General features: G+C 51.3%; 2 protein-coding genes across 5 annotated transcripts in view; one reads left to right on the top strand and one right to left on the bottom strand.

Moving 5' to 3' along the window:
• The window catches only part of cttnbp2 (cortactin binding protein 2), a 35,968-nt gene extending 24,992 nt beyond the window's left edge, over positions 1 to 10,976 (bottom strand). The window contains exons 1-2 of one of the 4 annotated variants that reach the window (XR_008694999.1): positions 10,620 to 10,976; positions 6,043 to 6,150 (exon numbers count right to left, since the gene is read on the bottom strand). Coding sequence is in view for 3 of the 4 variants with exons in the window: in XM_041071034.1 (XP_040926968.1) it covers positions 6,043 to 6,150; positions 10,620 to 10,748 (237 nt within the window). In the remaining variant the exon portion in view is untranslated. Of the gene's footprint in view, positions 1 to 6,042; positions 6,151 to 8,193; positions 8,718 to 10,619 lie in introns of those variants that run through there. The other 3 variants (XM_041071034.1, XM_029154053.3, XM_055509878.1) reach the window with 3 other exon arrangements.
• Positions 10,977 to 13,592: 2,616 nt separating this feature from the next.
• On the top strand, positions 13,593 to 17,296 carry LOC114857356 (hatching enzyme 1.2-like). Its single transcript, XM_029153746.2, has 8 exons — positions 13,593 to 13,693; positions 14,708 to 14,786; positions 15,641 to 15,704; positions 15,821 to 15,961; positions 16,036 to 16,153; positions 16,225 to 16,403; positions 16,567 to 16,648; positions 16,895 to 17,296. The coding sequence occupies exons 1-8, from the start codon at positions 13,593 to 13,595 to the stop codon at positions 17,025 to 17,027; spliced, it is 897 nt and encodes a 298-aa protein (XP_029009579.2). The 3' UTR covers positions 17,028 to 17,296.
• Positions 17,297 to 17,980: the final 684 nt, after the last annotated feature.

Below are 17,980 nucleotides of genomic sequence, written 5' to 3'. Positions count from 1 at the left end.
ACATTCTGCTAAATGGTGTGAGAGACACACACACACACACACACACACACACACACACACACACACACACACACACACACACACACACACACACACACACACACACACGCACAATTAGAGCCTCTCCGTGAGTGTCTGAGTGTAATGGAAGGCTGGGACAGAACACGGCGTCCACCACCAGTACTGTAACACTCACTATCATACGTTACAACTTCATTTTGAGGCCACCTGCTACTGGATCTAAGATACCTCATTTACACCAAGCCTGGTTTGGAGCCAGTGATTATTTTTAAAACATGTCTTCGCGTTCCGACGGCCAGCAACCAGCAGGAAACTGGGTCCAGACAGACATTAGGATCTTTGCTGGTCTGGAACCAAGAAACAGGAGGGATTCAGGCCTGAGCCTCTGTGTGGAGTCTGCGTGTTCTCAGGTGTGAGGGCGGCTGCTCCTCAACTGCATCGGATCAATGAGTTTAGACTGAACCCAATGTTCCCACAGCTGGACGTGATGACCTCAGTGAAAACAAAGCTAGCGCCGGTTCACCGGCTGCACAGGGTCACCCACGGCTGCATGAGGCCTCACCACAGGCGACGCCCCGGCGTCCCAGCAGGCCTGAGGCGCTGCCGCTCCAGGACCCAACGGCCAAATGACATCAGCATCAGGTCAGAGGTGGCAGCACCGCACGCTGCCGTTTGGCCACACGCTCACTTTGTTGTCAAAGTGCTGAGAGCTTTTGCTCCACTAATTCCTGCGTATCGCGGCGTGGACTATTTCGGTGCTCGCGTTACCATCTCGCCTTTCATTCAGCGGCTCATCACATGGAGCAGCCATGTGTGCGCGTGTGCGGGAGTTCAAGCGCTGACACTTTGAGCCCACATCAACCAGCGGCCGTGTCATCAGAGCAACTGCCCGAGAGAGAGAGAGAGGGCGAGAGAGAGAAAGGGCGAGAGAGAGAGAGAGAGAGGGCGAGAGAGAGAGAGAGAGAAGACGAGGACGAGGACGAAGAGGAGCCAAACTTTCTGCTTCTATTCATCATTTATCTCTGTGATCAGGATGCTTGTTTTCTGGCATAAGCATTCATCTTCTTTTGTGTGTAATATCTCCTACATATAAAAATCTTTATGCAAATGAAAAACATACAGAAAACTAAAAAGTGGTGGGTGGTGAGAGACGAGGTCAGCGGAGACGATGATAATATAAAACCTGATGAAAAAAACTAATTATAAAATCGAGAACATTAAAGCCTGTGTCAGATACATTAGATATTAGATACAGAACAAAATAAATAGGAACGTCTTCTCTCTGGTCAAGATAAAGGTGGAAATGCAGCGTGTCTAATTGGCGACTAACAGAATCCGACTCAAACTCAGACGCTATCTCATTCCCACTAATTGAGACACTGCACATCTCCTGTAGCCGCCCACACCTCGCTAGACTCGCTTACACGAGGCTTTTTCCTCTGAAGTCTCGGCCGTATCCCTATCGGAATCACCGATCAGCACTTCCCAGCTTGTTAATGAGGAAACAATTAGCTAATTAATCCATTAGTTAATGAACAGGAACATATTTATTTAAATACTGCTTTGGTTTTTGAAAGCTAGATCTCAACGTGCAGGTTTCCTGTGATCTGGTCTGAAAGAAATGACCTGTCAGAGAAACAAACGTATCAGATGTTCATTCAGCGGCTCGGCTCCCTCTGGGAACACCTGTGTTAAAGACACTTTAAGCACCGCAAGGCTCTTTAGATAAAAGCATCCACTGAGCAGGCCGTTATATAATTCAGTAAAAAGTGATGGAGAGATAGAGGTTGAAGTGTGAAAGAGGGAGGATGGAGAGACGGGATTAGGAGAGAACAGAGGGACCATGACCTACTTCCTGAGCACCTCAGCAATCGCTTCATTTCACAGTTATTTTGCATGTACAGTGAACACACACACACACACACACACACACACACACACACACACACACACACACACATCATGGGCGCATTAAATACACAAAATTAGGTTCACAAAAAACACAAGGAGAAATTCATAACATACTTGGATGCATCCAGAGAAAACATGAACCATAAACCACGGTTTCAGTTTATTTGCTGTAGCTGCTATTAAATCTGAGGGTTTTACTCTGCAGACACTCTGCTTTTTAAACATGAACATGAAACAGCAATTACATTTACTGGGCAGCACCATGTCAAAAAACATACTAAATTGACAGACGTGATGCTGCTGAGACAATGAGCTAAAATCCAGGAAGCTCAAACGACTCAGAACTCAACCCAAAAACAGACAGAATGTGTCACTGCACTTCTTAATATATGTAATCTGCTTCAGCTCTATGCATTATACATGTCAGCCATGCTCCTTCAACTCCAAGACAGCCCTGCTCCCCCCTGGGAGCGGACCCGTCTGCAGCTACTGACAGCACTTCAAAACCCATCCCACCAAAAATAAATAAATAAAAGGGAGCCTGTCATAAGAAACGGGGCCTCCAGAGACGGCCGGTAATGGGTCGTACCACTCTCCCTGAAACGGGGGACGGCGGTGGAGAGTAAAGATCCAGAGTCTTTTTAGCCTCATTCCTAAGTGGCATTTCAGTGGGTGGGAGTGAAACATGAGACTGAGAGCTTGTGAAGTGAAGGAGGGTCCGGGTTGGGGGTCTGGTTGCTAGGCAGCCGACAGATCAGCGCAGGCTTGTGATTGGCTTGTGTGTGTGTGTGTGTGTGTGTGTGTGTGTGTGTGTGTGTGTGTGTGTGTGTGTGTTTGTGTGTGTGTGTGGGGGGGGGTGTAGTCCAAGACGTGTATACTTGAATTTGCACCATGAAGAACAGAGAAGAACCATGTAGACAGAATTGCGTCTGCACTGTATGTGGATATGAACTTTGTGTTTATAAAAAAAATATCAGTCCAGAAATTAAAAAAAGAAAGTGATTTTTTTGCACAAACCAACATAAAACCGTCCGCCTTGACACTCTCAGTAAATATATTATAGCTCACATTCACTTTGTATAAAACCCGGCAAATACGTGATGTTCAACTAGAAACAAAAAGGTTCCTTTTTATTTGCAGGGTCACAAATGATGTCACACAACCCTGAACTGTGGAGCTAAAAGTCTGAACAAAGTAAATCAGCTTCTTGTGGTTTTTGGGAGTGCTTTGCGATTTTTAATATATTTCGGATTAGCGGTGCAGCCTGGAGACGAGATACCGTCGGGGAGAGAGAAATTCAAAGATTTATGTGAAAGGAGAACGACAGTAATGATGAGTAATGAGCTGCCACGGCGTCTATGCACACAGATAAGTAGAGAAACAGAAAGACGGAGCATTAAGTGATGGGACGCAAAAACAAAGATTTATGGGAACAAAAAGATCAACAGATACAGAAGAGCACAAACGTTAACGATTGCTTGTAGACGAGGAGGAGCAGGAGAGAAAAGCCCAGCAACAGGCCTTAAATAGCTAGATGGTCGGAGATAAAGTGACGATGGAGAAAGCCTGACGGCTCAGGGCATGTGTTGTGTTGAACTAAGCATGTATGAGCGCTGACAGCAGCTCCAGCTCTTAGTCATGCGCTGGATCACATGAGGCCGGTCCGTGAGGCCCAGCGCTGGCGAGTCTGTGCCGCTGGTCCAGTCCACCACAGACGCCCCAGCTCGCGGCGGACGCTGGTAGTAACGGGCGCTCCTAGCGGGCGCTCCTAGCGGGCGCTCCTAACGGGCGCTCCTAACGGGCGCTCCTAACGGGCGCTCCTAGCGGGCGCTCGTAGGAAGCGGGCGCTCGTAGGAAGCGGGCGCTCGTAGGAAGCGGGCGCTCGTAGGAAGCGGGCGCTCCTAGCGGGCGCTCCTAGCGGGCGCTCCTAACGGGCGCTCCTAACGGGCGCTCCTAACGGGCGCTCCTAACGGGCGCTCCTAACGGGCGCTCCTAGCGGGCGCTCCTAGCGGGCGCTCCTAGCGGGCGCTCCTAGCGGGCGCTCGTAGGAAGCGGGCGCTCGTAGGAAGCGGGCGCTCGTAGGAAGCGGGCGCTTCTAGCGGGCGCTCCTAGCGGGCGCTCCTAACGGGCGCTCGTAGGAAGCGGGCGCTCGTAGGAAGCGGGCGCTCCTAGCTGGCGCTCCTAGCTGGCGCTCCTAGCGGGCGCTCCTAGCGGGCGCTCGTCCACAGCGGCGCCGCCTCCCCGCTCCCTGAAACATTTATTGCCAGTGAAATCGGGCCCTTGAGGGATTTTCCCTCCATCTGGACTGAAGTAGAAGTGCCCATCGGGTGGAAACGTCCAGCGAGTTCGACCCTGCTCCTGTTATTGGACAGAAGAACTCATGAGGTCTTGGCTTTAGCCTCTGCTAGCTTGTTGTGCATGAATGCCAGCCATTATTGGGAGTTTGGTGGTTTCCATGGCCGTGGACAGACCTTGATAGATACATGAACGCTTCCTGACTGAGGTGCCGCCTCCTCGTGGCTTCTAAACGGAGCCTGGCACCGGACAATGGGCGACTTGTGTAGCCGTCGGCCGCGGCCATCGTGCGATCCCGCCGTCATTTGGCTAATGTGCTTCCCGCGCCTTTTCTTCTGCTCCGGGATGAAACCTGATATGGCAGCTCAGACGGCTTTAGTCACACGCTAATTAATCTGCAGCACCAAAGCCTTTTAACAACACCCAAATAATCAGCGTGCTGTTGCCAAGTAGGGGAGGTTTGCTCCAAGCCTTTGGTCTGGGGAGCAATAAAGTGGCACAGTTGGGGAATTGGTAACATGTAGATAACGAATGTGGAGTCGGGACCAGGACACGGCTGGGAGTTCACCTCCCTGTGTAGCTCTGTGTACCGGTGCCACCGTTTGGGCCGGTGCTGACTATTAAGGCTGTTTCGCTCAGTTTCAGGTTTGATTATTTTCGCTTTTCAAAGAGCAGCATTGTCCTGCGACATCGATAGCCCTGCAGCTGGCGGCCAGATGATGCTTTCCTTTGGGGCATTGGGTTTTGGGAGGAGCATGAGCGCGTCGGCCTAATCCTGCTTCACATCGTCCCTCTTTGTCCCAGATCACAGCGAACCTCCGCTTTTAACTTTCTGCTTCCTCATGCTCCATCGCATTCAAACTGACAACCTCAGCCTTTCGCCCTGGATCCACCTTTGCAAACCGGCTCTCTTTTTTACTTGTGTGCCTGCAGCCCCTGTTCCTCCTCCCGCCTGCCTTCGTCTCCCTCTCTCTCTCTGGGATGGGGTTTATCTGCAGCAGAACAAACGGGCTCATTGTGTTTGGTGAGAGCCGAGGGGGCGGCGGAGAAAAGGCTTATTTCACTCAACCTGGATAGGATGTCTATCCACGAGGGGGGACGAGGCCTTCAGGGACCTTATGCATGAGTGAGAAGTGGCAGTGAGGGTGGAACAGCTAAACCAAAAACACAAAGGAACAAAGACAAGGTGACGCCGTTGCACACACTGCCCTAAATTTATAGGAAGGGGCAGAACCCGGCCGGTGTGCAGCTCCCAGGCCGAGTACAGACTGCAGCACAGCAACAAGCAGACTCTGGCCTTTAAAGGCAGCTCCATTCCCTGCTTTGTGTCGATGGGTTAGACTTAATAAGGCTTCATGTGTCACTTAACATTAGATCAATCAGCATCTGAACAGCGTCCCCCTCTTTATAGTTCAGAAACTGAACCACTTGCACATCATGGGCGCATGAAGAATAACAAGCCTGAGACATAAATGTTGAAGTCGAGCTGGGCTCGTTCCAGAACTGCAGACACACAACACGCATTCTTACCCCTGTGGAGAAGCAGCAACCTTCAGGTTCGTCAGGACATAAAGGCACCACTACTGAGTAACAGAGCGGATCATGCTGACCATGAACCTGATAACCAGTGGCTCACTCAGCTCATTCAACAGAAGCAATTAGACAAAGTCTTCATGGGCATTCAATAAACCAAGCGGTGCCAACGCCGTTCTGGGTCAGAACGGAAGCTAATCATCGCATCTCCAGGACAAAATGCTGCAGTGTTAGCTGTGAGCTCAGCAGTGGATCAGTTCAGCGTGTTCTCCCTGGACTCACCCTCAGGGCTTCTATGACCAGGTCTCGAGCCTCCAGCTCTCCCTCCATGATGCTCAGCAGGGTGAGCAGCTCGGGTTTGCTCAGGTTATCCATGTTAAACTCGCATTTCTGCAACAGAGAAAAAAACACGAGAGTTAGATGGTAAAACAAGGCTTAAGCATCATACTGGTACCGCTTCGGCTTCGCTATAAATTCAGGCCCAGACATCTGAGCATTGAACACAAATCGTTCTCCTAACATTCCACACTGCAAATAGTAGAGAATCTACAATCAAACTACCTCTAAAACTATTGTTTTACAAGACACGAACCAGGACAATAATCTGTTCAACGATGACCACACACAATGTATTGCTTCAACAAGCAAGTAAAAAATCTAATTATGCTGGATGTCCTGTCCCACCGCTAAGCAATTAGGGTCTAATTACATTTAGCTAGGTCATTAAGCAGCGATTTGGTCAGTAGCAACTGCAGGGTAACGGCTAAAAATGAGTCTAATTGGGAGTGAACAGACCACTTCATGCACCCCCTCATGTCAATTAAAGCTCCTTCCTGTCTACTTGTAAAAAGCAAACCTGCTGGATGTTCTAGTCCGGTTCTAAAAGAAGAACCTCCAACTCCAGGAAAGCGCAAAGTCTCAACCTTTGACTGTATGTAGGCAGTCAGTCAATACTGCATAAAACAGGCCTGAACTGTAGCTAGATGCTTAAAATTTGACACTCGAGTCTAGTGACTTTCCGGTGAAGGCTATTGTTCTGATGGCAACGGTGTCTGGTTCGTCCACATTCCAAACCCAAGTGTGGAACTGTCCTGTGAAGGACTCTTAAAGCAAATGAAGCCAAAACCTGGTGGAAATGAGCAGTTAAACAGGTTCCCATCGCAAGGCCGAGGGACCAAAGCCCGGTGACCAGGACGCGTCCAGCAGCAGAGCCCGGTTGTGGAAGCCGCTCCCGACAACGGTAATGATTCAAAGAGGGGAAACGAGCGTGGTCGGTACTGGTCCGCGTCACTACCTGCTCATTCTGACGCTCGTCAGCCACACGTTCACGAGCCTGATTTACAGGCCGACATCGGCCAAGATCCTTCCATTTCATCACGGAGTCGCACACGATATGACTTTAAACAGAGCAGCCTGTGTTTTTAACAAGCTCAGCGCGTCCTTTACGCTGCGCTGACATTGTTTATTTCACCATAGAGGGGAAAAAGCTCAGGCAACTGGAAGGTGATGAATCCATACCAACAAACAGGCCAACTTGGCTTTGAAACTCCTCTACGTCTGATCTCACAAAGCAGGAGGTTGAGTCTAACTCAGAACAATGAGCTTGAACTGCGTCAGTCACATTACACTTCATTTGAACTGTTGATTTTCCTCTGGTGCCATCACAGCAAAGGTTGGAATGAAAGCAGGAGAGAGAGATTCCACAGGCCTGATTCATTCTCGCTGAGCCGTCCAATCAATCCCGTTCCGCTTTTCTTCCTGGCAGCGTTTTCACCACTCAGAGAAGTGGACAGCGCCGAGAAGCGTGATGGACGGCGAGTCTGAGCCACGCGGTTCTGCCCCGGGGGGGCGGCTCGCTCGCCCTGGCATTTCAGCACAGTGAGCAGGTGAGGGAGGCCAGCGGGTTTGTTCCATGAGCCGTTAGCCGTTAGCAGTTAGCCCCGGTCCACCTAACGAGGCCAGCAGCGCTTCTCACCGGGAGCTCCTCCACCGAGGACTGAGATATGACAGCGTCACCACTGGCAACGAGTAAAAAACACCACGAGGCTGGAGAATGGACGCACCTTAACTGTTGAACTGAAACAAAGGCCCTTAACATTGCAGACGCTTTGTGGGATCAAACAAAGAGTCAAACTAAATGCAGCCTGGACCTTTTCATCACCAACGGACCGAACTAAGCCCTGTAAAACTATACGCATGTCGTCTTCGCCCGCTCACATCATGTATTAAATGTCATCAACACAGTCTCCAGGAGAAATCTCTCCTGTGAAAGGTTCCACGCGGGACGAGTCGAGGTTCGCGTTCACACAGACACCAGCTGATCTGAGGTGAACGTGTGAAACCGGACTTCAACAACCTGCCTCAATGAACGTTAGGGCCCAGGTTTTAAACCATCAGAGCTGGTGAGATCGCGGCTGATTCGACTCCGTTTACCTTCGCTGCCGTGTGTTGGAAGAACAAGCACGCGGTTCCTTTTATTACCACGGATAACTGGAAAACCCTGCTCCGGTCGGCGAGGAGTGGCTCAGGAGCAGAACGCGGTGCCAGCGCTCAGCGTGGAACTGCCCGGAGGACGGAACCTCAGCACAGCGCCCGATCCGGACCGGGCCTCCGTTCACAGCTGCTCACTCACAGCGTCTCGCTAACGTCCGGTCATGTGAGCTCATTAGGTCCAGGTACCATCAGGTTCACGTCTCACACCTACAGGCTTCATGTGTGCGTGGCTGCAGCCTCTTCACAGAACGCTTCACTCCCTCAACTCCAGGCTGTTTACAGGGTAACTCGAACCCCCCGTATCACAGCACAGAGATGCTGTTGTCAGGAAGAAGCTCCTGCTCAGGAGGAGTTAGCAGCAGCAGCTAGCCGGGCCTCACACACGTAACAAACAGTACACAACCACACGTTCCCTGGTTCCTTCACACGGACCTCAACACTGAGGTACCACAGTGAGGTGGTAGTGGTAGTGGTAGTGGTAGTGGTAGTGGTAGTGGTGGTGGTGGTGGTAGTGGTAGTGGTGGTAGTGGTAGTGGTGGTGGTAGTGGTGGTGGTAGTGGTAGTGGTGGTGGTGGGTAGGTGGAGTGGTGGTAGTGGTAGTGGGTGGTGGTGGTAGTGGAGGTGGTGGTGGTGGTAGTGGAGGTGGTAGTGGTGGTAGTGGTGGTGGTAGTGGTGGTGGTGGTGGTAGTGGTGGTGGTATTGGTGGTAGTGGTAGTGGTGGTGGTAGTGGTGGTGGTAGTGGTAGTTGTGGTGGTAGTGGTGGTGGTGGTGGTGGTAGTGGGGGTGGGGGGTGAGTGGTGGTGGGGTGGGAGGGGTGGTGGTGGTAGGGGTAGTGGGTGGGTGGGAGGGGGGTGGTGGTTGGTGGGGGGGTAGTGGAGGGGGGGGTGGGTAGTGGGGGGGGCGGGGAGTGGTGGGGTGGTCGGGGTAGGGGTTGGGGGTTGGTGGTGTGGTCGTTGGGGGGGTGTGGGCGGTGGTAGGTGGCGTGTGATGGGGGTAGGGGTCGTGGTGGTGGGGGTAGGGTGGTGTTGGTAGGTGGTAGTGTGGTGGTGTGAGGTGTCGTGGTGGTGGTGGTAGTGGAGGTGGTAGTGGTGGGTGGTGGTGGTGGTGGTGGTAGTGGTGGTAGTGGTGGTGGTGGTGGTAGTGGTGGTGGCGGTAGTGGTGGTGGTGGTGGTGGAGGTTGTGGTAGTGGTGGTGGTAATGTGGTGGTGGTGGTGGTAGTGGTGGTGGTGGTGGTGGTGGTGGTGGTAGTGGTGGTAGTGGTGGTGGTAGTGGTAATGGTGGTGGTGGTGGTAGTGGAGGGTCGGAGTGATGGAGCATGGGGGTGGAAGCGTGTGCCGGCAGGGCAGCGGGTGTCCGTGCCTCCAGAGCACCTGTTCACCTCAGCGCTAACCAGAGGCCGTTGTGAGCGTGCTCAGAGACCGTGTGTCTGTGGGGGGAGGGGGGGGGGGGGGTCTGGCTGATACGGTACTCCCAGCTATGCCAGCTGAGTCACTGAAATTAAGACCAATTTAGAAAGGTGTCAGTGAACAGAGGCTGAACCTCCCCCCCCCCCACACACACACACACACACACACACACACACACACACACACCCGCCTTTGCCCTCCACCACCTCCTCAGCTCGCTGCTCAAACACCCCCCCCCCACCCACACACACATGTCCACCCACTCCACCGACCGTGGCTGCTCTGTCCTCCAATAACAACTCTGCTCCGAACAAGTGCTTCTCAGGGTTTTAGTGAATGTGTAACAAAGGTTCCGCACCATAAACCCATAGAGAACAAAAACATCACAGCTCCACAGTCCGACAGGTTCCACGCTCTCAGCGGTGGGTCCTATACGTTACGTACTGTGACGTAGCTGTGGAGCTACTACTTTACTACTACCTGAGTCCGTCCCAGGTTCTGGGTCCATTGGAACCTGAGGATGGAACATCAGCTGCAGCGCGTTTAAAGGTGGAATCCATGGTTTTCACCTTGAGCGGAGAAACCCTGGTTCCAACGCGCTGCAGCAGCGTTTAACCCGTTTACGATCACGAACACGAGCGACAGCCCCGTGGCCGCAAACGATTGCTCCCCGGTTCTGAGCGGGTCAGTGTTACAGCCGCAGGACGACGCGAACAAAAGGCTGCTCCGTCACGCGCGTTCCGGACCCGCGCTCTGCGCCGTGCGCGTCGGATCGATGCGGGCCACTTCAGCTCGTGATCTGCCCGAACCGACCCGGTCCCGGTCCCGCTGTCTTCTCCGGACGGTGCCGCGAAGCTGCCGCCGTCACCGCTTCCGCTCCGCCGATCCGTGCGGAACAGACGCGCACTGCGTTTCCGCGGCGGCGGGCGGCGTGAACCGCCGCGAAGCCGCGCGTCTTACCGTGTCCACAGCCCCCAGTACGGCGGCGGCCAGGGCTGGTACCGGAGGAGGCTGCTCCCCGCTGGCTCCCTCCGACGCCATCTTCGTACTGTAGCGGTCCGTTGGAGCGAGGGCGCATCCGGCGCTCATTAACTATTGCGCTGCTGAGCGCAAATCACGCCGCGTGCGGCCATTGGAAGCAGAAGAAAGAGACGCGACGCGACGCGACGCGACGCTTGGCGAACTGACGGTGTAAAACAGGTGGAGCGGGCGACGAGTCTGCGCCGAGCGAAGCACAGCCGATGTGCGCCGAGCTGCGGCAGCGGAGCGGGCAGTCTTGTAGGCGGGGACGGAGCGACGCGTAGATCCAGATGCGAAGCGCCGGTGCGCTCCCGCGCGGAGGAGGCGCGTCCCGGCGCCCTGATTGACAGCAGCATTTGTTGCCTTTGTATCGCAGAAATAAGTCGGCGAGCGGCTCCCAGGCTGCGGCTCGGGCGCCTCAGAGGACGGGAAGCATCAGTGAAGATGCGACAGTGGCGGATGCGGCTCTTTCCCTGGATTCCGTTTACTTCCATCAATTCAAATTCAATTCATTTGTAAAATGGCACCTGCAGAACCAAACAAGCAACAGTTGAGGACGCACTGTTCACTGCTCCACAGGGAAAAGTCTCATTCGTATTGTAGGACACAGGCAGTTGACTGCAAAGATTTATGTCAAATGTTGTTATTGTTGTTATTTATTGTTCTCATGTTGTTGCAGGCCTCACATCATGACTGACAGGTGTAGTCACCGATCCTGTCACATCATCGTTCTCAGCATGAAAACGAGCCGCGCACAGAGCCGCCGTAGAACGCGTTTAATGGTCAGACAGGCGTTCAGAGCTGGCTGCTTCAGCGGCTTTAACCCGATACAGGACAGGGCTCTCAGCTCCCAGATGTGGTGCTGAGGATTAAGCAGCGCTGATCCAGCCAGAACGAGGTTATTCACTCTCTATTTAGGTCAAATGTTGCACAGTCGACTTTCCCCGGTTGTGAAGGGGCCTGGTTGTGCGTTGAACTACAGGATGTGCTGTCTTTTTATACTTGGGGACAAAGCAGTTTCCATCGTTTCCAACCAAGTCGCCGCTGGTTCAGGTCCACAGCCCCTCCTCTGCTCATCCAGCAGCACTTTGTGTATAAAGAACAGTTGGAAAGGTCAGATTCATCCTCCAGAGACCTTTTATCTCACCTGACCTGCCTGGATCAGAACCAGCAACGGTTCTTTTCAAAAGCAGGGAGAAGCTATTTACCCATGACTCACCTTCCAGATGGAAGATATGTGTAATAAAGAAGATGACGTCTGATTTTGGAGCTGGGTTCAGGCAGAAAACCTGCACATATGTCTGTGTAGCTGCATTCGTGCAGCAGCGCAGCAGGCGAATGCACCAACATTTACAAATATTTGTGTTGGGTTTGAAGCTCGGGCCTCATGCTGCTGCAAGAACCCGCTGAACGTTTGCTCGCTGCTTCTGGAGCAGAACAGTCGTCAGGAGCAGGTTGAGGTCCAGAAACCCAGGTTATCAGAGCCACGCGGCCTCCCAGAGGTCCACACGCTGAGGGGCCGCGGGTGTGATTGACAGCAGACCGTCGTCACTGTGGAGCTCAGCATGTTCCTTCAGACCCATCGCTCCCTCGCTCACGTTCTGTCAAAGACGTTATCTTCACGTGCAGCGTGAGTCTCTAAAAAGAGGCTATTTCCATGAACCGTTGGTAAGTTCCTTTAAAGCAGATGATGACGCAGATTTGATCAAACTGTGTAAACATGGACTCGTTGCCACGTGGCCTGGACGACGCGGAGCTAATCCTGCTTCCATCCATCTCGCATCCTTTGCCGATTCCTCTGATCCGACTGTGGCGGTTCTGACATAAACACGGTAAAAGTCTGAGGAGGAAACAAAGACGAGCTCAACGCGGCCACAGCCCATGAATCAACCAAACACTTCTGTGTTTTGAAGGGTTTGGGTGTGAAACCCAGACGCTAGAATGAGAAGCTAGAATGAAACTAACACCAGTCACACTAGTTCTGTTAATAGACAACTTAAAGGCGTTCATTTGTTCCTACAGACAGACTGTGCTTTTTACTGGTGTTTACAGATGTACTGACCCAACCGGGATCATATAGAAAGTTCTGATGTGACTTGTGAAATGTCAGAGGAGGAGTCACATTATGATCAGTATGATTCCAGTTCACGCTCAAACCCTCAGAGGAAGTCAAAGAGCTGTTATAGCTGCTGGACACTGATGGATGAGGCCGGAAGCCGGGTGCAGCAGCCAGAACCCCCCACCGGGTCCTGGGTGCTCTGAAACAGGCAGGGAAGGACATAAAGGAGCGAAGCGGGAGCCCCGGAACCCAGACTCTGGCTCCGGCTTCAAACGGGACGACAGAGAGTGAATCTACTGAGGGGAGGAAAAGGAAGCGGGGCAGGATCTGGGTCATATCTGTCTGATGGTCCCTGCAGGGCTGCCAGGAGCAGAACCGGGCCTCTGTTCAGGAAGTCAGCGCCGCTCTGTGAGCTCCTCTCCCTGTGGGTTCATGTCTTCCCCTCACGTTCTCCCTGACACTGCGTCTCTGTCTAACCTCGGTGCTGTGGCTGTGGGCGGACGCAGCAGGTGCTGCTTCTGAGAGAAGTCTCGTGGTGTGAAGTGATGAGGGTCCTTGAAGGATGAAGACGAGTCAACACAAGCAGCACTTTGTGACATCGCAACTACTGTCAAACGAAACATGCAGCTAACACAAACATTACAGCCCAGTGTCCTGGTGTCTGAGAACAAGCACCTTTGTTTTAAAGCATTTCAAGTATTAGTAGCACGTACCCACGACAATGCACGGAGCTCTGAGGAATGTGTAGCCTGGAGCCTCTTGGGGCCAATGACTCCACGGACGCAACCAGTCGCTTTGCAAAAAGCAGAAGAAATCGAACGTACGAGTGTGAACACGCATGAGAGGAAACGAGGATGAAGGAGAGCGAGAAGCCGCTGGAGAGACAGGTGCAGAAAACTCAGCGTCTGCACTTCAGGCCCGGATCCATGACAGAGTTCCCCCCTCAGCTGGTCCAGTCAGCGCCGGCGGGGTCACGACCCCGATACTTGGCACCAGCGCCAGGAACCTGCAACGGCTTCATACGGAAGCATGAGTCATCCACAAACCTGCAGAACACACACGTTTCCCCTCCAGCACATTTTTCACTGTAGTACTACTAGTACTGCTGCTACTGCAGGTGTAGGACTCGTGTGCGTCACAACCACAACTACCTGTGTTAGTGTCGTGGTCTGGTGGCCATGTTTACAGATCCCTGTTTCTTCTTCTCATTAGAAATAAAAGCACATGATACGAACCAGGGTCAACACTTTCAGACTGATACTGAAATATCATGTCGCCGCCAGTTCTGGATGAGTCCTGGTGGTTCTGTGAGTCCACGCCGCCCTCTAGTGGACTAGAAAGGAAGTCACCACCGCTGTCACGTCCTCAGATCATCATTTATCAGACGAAGTGTCTGCAGAAACCTTAGAACCACACGTGTTTGGTTAGACATATTTAACAGATTCATTCATTTAACAGAGAAAATAAAGTCAAATCTCAAATCTCAAATCTCAGAGCATCTTCTCTGGTTTTGTGTGATATGCAATGAGTCTTTGCATGAATGGGATCAACAGCTGAAGTTGGTGATAATCAGAATCAGGCAACGTAAGCAGCTGCATCTGGAGCTGCTACACAACTCAGAAGAAACATTTTTATATGAGTCTTGGGAAAAACGCAACACAATGAGGATAACGGCCTCAGGCCTGTGTGGAGGTTCTGACTGTGTGGGTTTCGGGTCATTGTTTTGCTGTGCTGTGCATCTCTTTTTAGATTGACAGACAAATCAAGCTCATTTTGCTGCTGGCCTCATGTTAGTGAGTGAATAAAATCCGTCAGCGTGTAGAACGTCACCTGCTTTGATGGACGACCTCCTGCAGGTTCTGTATGTGCCGAGGGCAGGGCTCAGAGAGCGACACAGTAACAGCGACAAATCAAACTGACAAAGTAAACCTCTCTTCTTTTGCCAGGATTACAGCTGATCCCTGAACAGTGGACCTGTGACGGCTCGGCTGGAAAACAGGACGACCAGAGAGGACGTCTCCTCCTCCCCCTGGAGCCGACGCGTGAAGGTACGTGGGCAGTAACGAATGAAGAACCCTAGAACCCGGGATACGTGTTCTGTTTGAGGCTAAACGTTGTTCGGTTCCGTGGCGGCGATGAGGTGCATTCTGGGTCTGCTGGTCCTGCTCACAGTCTGGACTGAGTCGAGCTCACGTCCCACAGCCGAACCGGATCAGGACTCAACCCAAGTACGTAGAACCTTTTTAGTAGGAACGGAAAATCCTCTGGTTCTGGAGCTTTTACTGAACCACCTCAGATTCATCACTCGAAGTATCTTCATCACAGGGACGTCATTTAAATGATTCTTCTTTAAAAGATGAGAAACAATGTTTATAGTTGACAAAGATTCACAGGTTAAAAGAAACTAAATAATTTTTTTAGTATTCAATATTCTATGTATTTAACAACATTTCACTTACTTTTACTCTCAGAACACGCACACACACGCACACATGCACACACAAGGTTTGTTGAAGTTTTCTCCAAGTTACCTATAGAGCAAATGTTCATTTTGATTTTTGACTGTATGTTAGAATATCAATAAACGTATTATTATTAGATGTTAATAGCAGCTTTCTCACATTTGCACTTTATTGTTTTCACCTAAATGTTTTTTTATCTTATTAAGGAAATATATAACGTTAGTGGATCCAACAATAGTGATCTGATGGAAAAGCGTCTTGAACCTTGTACTTTCCGCTGTGAGGAAACATGGGACTTGATGTGTGGGTTCAGGTTGATCAAACGTCACGTCAGCTTGTGTTTGACTATCGTGTGGTCAGAGGGTGTGAAAACCTTCATTTATTCTGTTTATTTCACACTTGGACGTGAAGCGTGGCTGAACCTGTGTCTCTGTGAACAGTCTCACACGGACGATGAGCAGCTGACGGTCGCAGAGCTGCTGGAGGAGGCCAACAGAAACCTGAGTGAGACCCCCCCCCCCCCCCCCCCCCACACACACACACACACACACACACACCCTCCGTCCGACAGGCCTCAGATCCTCCGAGTGACGCGTTGCTTTGGCTCGTGTCCTTCGCAGAACGCCTTCACGTGCACGGAGACGTGGCCGCGTCCTCCGTCTCCAGGCGCGAGGCCGACTCCTGCGTCCTGAGCGGATGCCTGTGGCCCAGAGACCCAGACGGGAAGGTCTACGTTCCCTACGCCGTCGCCAACCACTACTGTGAGTCTGAATCCTTGCGGCTGTAGAGTGGATTATGTCCTGAGACGTTTGACGTTCTGGTCTTGAACCTGCAGTTTCTGAAGAGCTTGACGTCATCCGAGGAGCCATGGACTCGTTCTCTAACTCCACCTGTATCCTCTTCGTCCCCCGCTCCGACCAGAAGGACTTCCTCCACATCCAGTCCCTGCCTGGGTACGAGACAGGCCTTCATCGCTCCTCATCCTCACCGGGCTCTGACTCCGGACTCTCTGTCTCACCCACAGATGCTACTCCTACGTGGGTCGCCGGGGCGGCGGCCAGTTGGTGTCTCTGAGCCGTCGGGGGTGTCTCCATCATGGAACGGTCCAGCACGAGCTGCTGCACGCGCTCGGCTTTAACCATGAGCACCGCCGCTCCGACCGGGACCAACACATCAGGGTTCTGCTGGAGAACATCATGTCCGGTAGCAAGAGAAAACACATAGGAATGATAATGTGAGACAGACACGTGGTCTCTCTCACGGTGGTGCTACTCACCCGCTGCAGTCTTAATCGTGATGCATTGTTTTCCTTAAAGTGTTATAAGAAGCATTTAGAGCAGATAACGGGTTTCATTTATCACTGCAGGTCACGAATTCAACTTTGACAAAGTCGACACTCGGAACCAGGAAACTCCTTATGACTACAGCTCCGTCATGCACTACGGCAGGTCAGTGACCACGTCCAGCAACGTGAAGTCAGTTACTCGTTAACTTTAGCTGAGACTGATCCTGGAGGTTTTAGTGCCTCAACATAACTGGGACTGGTTAATGCCCCACACATGCACATACAGCGACCAGCAGGAAGACACGGCACAGGCAAACGTGGAGGATAAAGAAACGTCCTGTTCTCTGAGCGTCTGTCACGTTTCAGCCCAGACACAGAGTGACGTCCCTGCGTTGCCTGCTTCCTGCAGACTGGCCTTTTCCAGAGACGGATCCAGTCCCACCATGGAGGCCGTCCCCGACGCCGGCGCCGAGTTTGGCAGAGCCACGCGGATGAGCCGGGACGACGTCAGGCGCATCAAGCTGCTGTACTGCTCCGACTAGGACGCTCCGTCTATATATGTATGCGCTGAGGGTGGAGGCTTGGTCTGAACTGTGCCGTCAGCAACCGGATCCTGAGTGTATGTTCTGATAAGAGCTGAGTGAATGAAGCAACTCCATCGTGCTCTAAGGTTGAGCGTGTGACGAGGAGTTGTCTTTGAATCTGGATAATGTGTGTGTTCTACAATAAAACATAATTATATGACTTGATCAATAAATTCTCTACAAATGACACTGTATTGTTCATTATATAATAGTGTATTGTATTGGTACTATAAAAAAAATCCCTAAAATGTTTTGTTGTTAGTCTTTATATTTTGTGTCCTCCTTTTCCAGGACACAACAAAAACTAAAGGTTCTTATTTCCCTGGGGGGGGCAGAAATCAGAGGTGGAGCAAAATGAAAGCAAAACAGCTGTGAGGTCACATTTCCTCATTTAACACACCAATTTTGTCTGCGCAACAACTGAGCTGCTGCTGGAACAGGTCTCTCTTCTCATAAGAAATAAACAAACTGATCATTTTTCTTCCAACAGAGCAGATACAAACAACAGTGAGTACAACTGATTATATTTGCTATGAGTTTACTTTATACACAGACAGGAAGGTTCCACCCAGGGAGAATCGGTCACTCAGTGGCTTCTGGAGAGATTTGACACAGAAGAATTTTTTTAATTTTTGTTCGTTTCCTTAAAGCTTTAATATTAAAACTATAAATCCTAAAAAGTGTTTTATAGTATTTGGTGATAAATTTTTTAAAGTCTATGAGGTTGTAAGTAATATTTCATTTCTTGATCTATGATTAGAGTGTGCAGTTGTCATTAAGAGGGTGTATTTTATTCACCACTTGAAACAAGACTTATATAGTTAAATAACTTAAATATTTACATTGATTTGTTCATTTCAGCCTCTAATAAATGATAATTGACTTTCACTTTCTCTTCTCAGATCGTCGCT

Source organism: Betta splendens, chromosome 6, assembly GCF_900634795.4.
Source record: "Betta splendens chromosome 6, fBetSpl5.4, whole genome shotgun sequence".
NCBI classification, from domain to species: Eukaryota; Metazoa; Chordata; class Actinopteri; order Anabantiformes; family Osphronemidae; genus Betta; species Betta splendens.
Note: the sequence above shows the minus strand (reverse complement) of the source record. Positions and strands in the feature narration are given on the sequence as shown.